Source organism: Triticum aestivum, chromosome 6A (genome assembly GCF_018294505.1).
Source record: "Triticum aestivum cultivar Chinese Spring chromosome 6A, IWGSC CS RefSeq v2.1, whole genome shotgun sequence".
In the NCBI taxonomy this organism is placed as follows: domain Eukaryota; kingdom Viridiplantae; phylum Streptophyta; class Magnoliopsida; order Poales; family Poaceae; genus Triticum; species Triticum aestivum.
Genome location: NC_057809.1, coordinates 617,721,851 through 617,724,965, shown reverse-complemented (window position 1 = coordinate 617,724,965; position 3,115 = coordinate 617,721,851). Strand labels below are relative to the sequence as shown.

The 3,115-nt window shown below is 55.7% G+C and overlaps 1 protein-coding gene across 1 annotated transcript; it reads right to left on the bottom strand.

Moving 5' to 3' along the window:
• Nucleotides 1–387: 387 nt before the first annotated feature.
• On the bottom strand, nucleotides 388–1,833 carry LOC123129152 (transcription factor TCP21). Its single transcript, XM_044549371.1, has one exon. It carries the CDS (start codon nucleotides 1,780–1,782, stop codon nucleotides 1,000–1,002), a length of 783 nt encoding a protein of 260 aa, XP_044405306.1. The 5' UTR covers nucleotides 1,783–1,833; the 3' UTR covers nucleotides 388–999.
• Nucleotides 1,834–3,115: the final 1,282 nt, after the last annotated feature.

Genomic DNA, 3,115 nt, shown 5'->3' with positions numbered 1-3,115 from the left:
TAGAGCCCCCACTCCCTACGATTATTATTCTACCTCCACAGCTGACCGCACATGCAGCACAACACATCACAGTGCCGGCAACAGCAGCCGCAAAACCAGTGGCAATGCGATGCAATTACTTCTAAACAACAAGCTGCTGGGGTGCATCGCCACCTGAATTTCGCAAACAATGGTATGATAATAGTGAAAATCAGTGGCATGATACTAGGATGCAAAGACAGAGACGTAGCGGATGAGAGGGTGCTGCTGGATGGACATGACAGATGATGCACTCTTCTATCGGCTGTCTCATTATTTTTGTCCACTGATCAATTCCATTCCTGGTGACACACAATTGACACACCCATCAAACAATCAAAAGATAGATACATACAGGAGCTGGCTATCTGAGCTAACAACAGTCACTTATTATTATTCTCACCAAGCACTAATTCAATCCAGAGCACAAAAGAAATGAAGAAAAAAAACTGAAAAAAGAAGACCTAAGAAGCAGAGCAGAGGTGCAACTTACTGAAGGCCATGCTTGCTCATCCTCCATCTTGATGCAGAATTGTGGACATTTGAGATTTGTGCAAGCCTTTTCTTCTTCTTCTTTCTTGGAATCAGCAGCACAAAGCAAACCAAGAGAGAAAAGGGAACTACATTTGACTGACTGGCTAGAAAGTAATAGGAACCCACACGACCTCGACCCATGATGATTGATTTTTACATGAAAAAAGGAGCAACAATTGCTGTTGCTACCCGCAGAAATTTAGAGACCCAATTCACCTGACCTGACCTGACCTGACCTAACCATCTGAACTTAACTGAGAGGGAGCAGAGGAGCAAGCTTAATTCGCACTGAATTGACTGACGCCACCTTGTCTGATGAACACCTTCAGTAATCTTTTCCTCTTGCCGGAGGAACCATGGAAATTGACCCCAAAAGGAAGCAATCTGCGCCCGGAGGGGAAGAAACCCTAGCCCTGCCTAAAACCCTGCACAGCCGCCGCCGCCGGTTCAGTGGGCGGTCTCCTCTTCGGCCCGCCCGGTGGCCTGGCCGGCGCCGCCGGGGCCACCGGAGAAGGAGGCGAGCAGGTTCAGGTTGGCCTGCGCCATGGGCAGGTAGTTGCCGACCCGGGCGGCGGAGGCCTCCCCCGCCATCGCCGGCGCCGCCACCATCATCTCCGGCGGCGGCGCAAAGCTCCACAGCTGCCCGAAGTCGCCCCGCGCGGGCAGCGCCCAGAACCCCGGGGCCGGGCCCATGGCCGCGGTGACCGCCGCCGCCTCGCCGGACGCCGCGCCGTTGCCGTTGCCGTCGTCTTCGCGGGCGCGCTTGCCGAGGATGAAGGGCGCGGCGTGCGGGAGGTGGTGGTGGTGGCCGGGGTGCGGCGAGGCGGCGAGAGGCTGAGCGTGCGCGTGGCCCGCGCCGGGGCCTCCGGGGCGGAGCGAGGAGGGGGAGGAGGTGGAGAAGGAGGCCGGGGTGGTGCCGGAGCCGGTGGCGGCGATGATGGAGGGCTCGGCCTGGCGGAGCAGCCACTCGATGGTCTGGCCGTCGGACTTGTGCCCCAGCTCGCGGGTGAGCTGGAACACCCGCGCCGCGCAGATGATGGGCATCCGGATGCGCCGCCCCCGGCCGTCCACCTTGCTGTGCCGGTCCTTGGAGGGCGCCTTGCGCACCGCCAGCGCGCCGCCGCCGCCGCCGCCATTCGTCCCGTTCGCGGACACCGGAACGAGCTGCTTGTCCTCCGGTCCGTCGCCGCTGCCACCCACGCCGCCGCCGCCGTCGGGCCTCGTCGTCATGGTGGTGGAGAGGGGGAGGGGGTGGGGGGTCTGGGGGTGGGGTGGGGTGGGGTTGGGGGGTTAATGATTGAGGAGAGCGCCACCGGTGGGGAGTGGAGTGGAGACAGGCGGACGGGAGGCCACATGGGCCGCGCTGGGCCCTGCCAGGCCCGCCCGCCACGCTCGACGTACAGCAGTGAGCCCCACTCTCTCCCGATGACATCTGGGGCCATGCTTCCCTGGAGCCGAGTTGTCAGTGAGTGGTGTGTGTGAGGGTGGGGTAATGAGTTGTCTATAGCGGAGCCAGGACCGGGAAACCGGCAATTACCTCTTTCCAGGGATGACGTTTTTGACAGCCTGGCCTTTACCTGGCGCATTGGCTGCTTTTGATTCATTTCCATAAATTCATTCATTGGATTTTACCTAGAGTAACCGTTGGTGAAATAATTCCCCCACAAAAAATAAAAAAGCTTCAATAAAAATAAAAATTCATCTTATTAGGAGAAAAACCTGCACATGCTAAACATGGTCTTCCCTGACTCTAGGGTATTATGTCATCCGCACACGTATCAGGTTGCCCCCCCTAGATGCGGCGGTATCTGGATGCCGTGGCGGGTCCCTCGGGCGTGCCGGCTTTGGCGTGTTTTGGAGTAAGAATTTAATGAAAAGGGGATATCTTTCAAGTCAAGGAATCATCTTAGTATGATACGTTTTTGGTCAGTCTCCCTAAAGTCGTAGGGTGGTGCGTGACGGGTTTGTGGGGCGTGGCGGTTACATGCGGATGCCGAGGCGATGGCCCAGGTATGGTGATAATTATGTCTCTTGGAGTAAAGATTCTCGTAAAAAAGGGAAACTGTGAAGTCAAGGGATCATAATGGCATGACCAATTTTCGGAGAATCCCCATATAACCATAGGGCGGGGTATGCAAGATTTGCAGGGTACGGCGGTTATATGCGGATGCCAAGGCAATGCCCCTGGGTGTGCTGGTCTGATGTGTCTTGGAGTAAAAATTTATTTAAAAGGAAATGACAATCTCCATAAAAATGTAGGGTTGTGTATGGCGGATTTGCGAGGGTGCGGAGGTTACATGCGGATCCCGAGGCAATGCCCTTGGGTGTGCACGTCATGATGTGTCTTGGAGTCAAAATTCTCCAGGAAAGGAAAAGCATTAAAGTGAAGGGCTCATCTTAGCCTAAAAGGTTTCTCGACAATTCCCATTAAACCGTAGGGTGGTGTATGACCGGTTTGCCGGGCGTGGCGGTTATATGCGGATGCTGAGGCGACGCCTCGGGTGTGCTGGTCTGATGTGTCTTGGAGTAAAATTTTATTTAAAAGGAAATGCGTTCAAGTGAA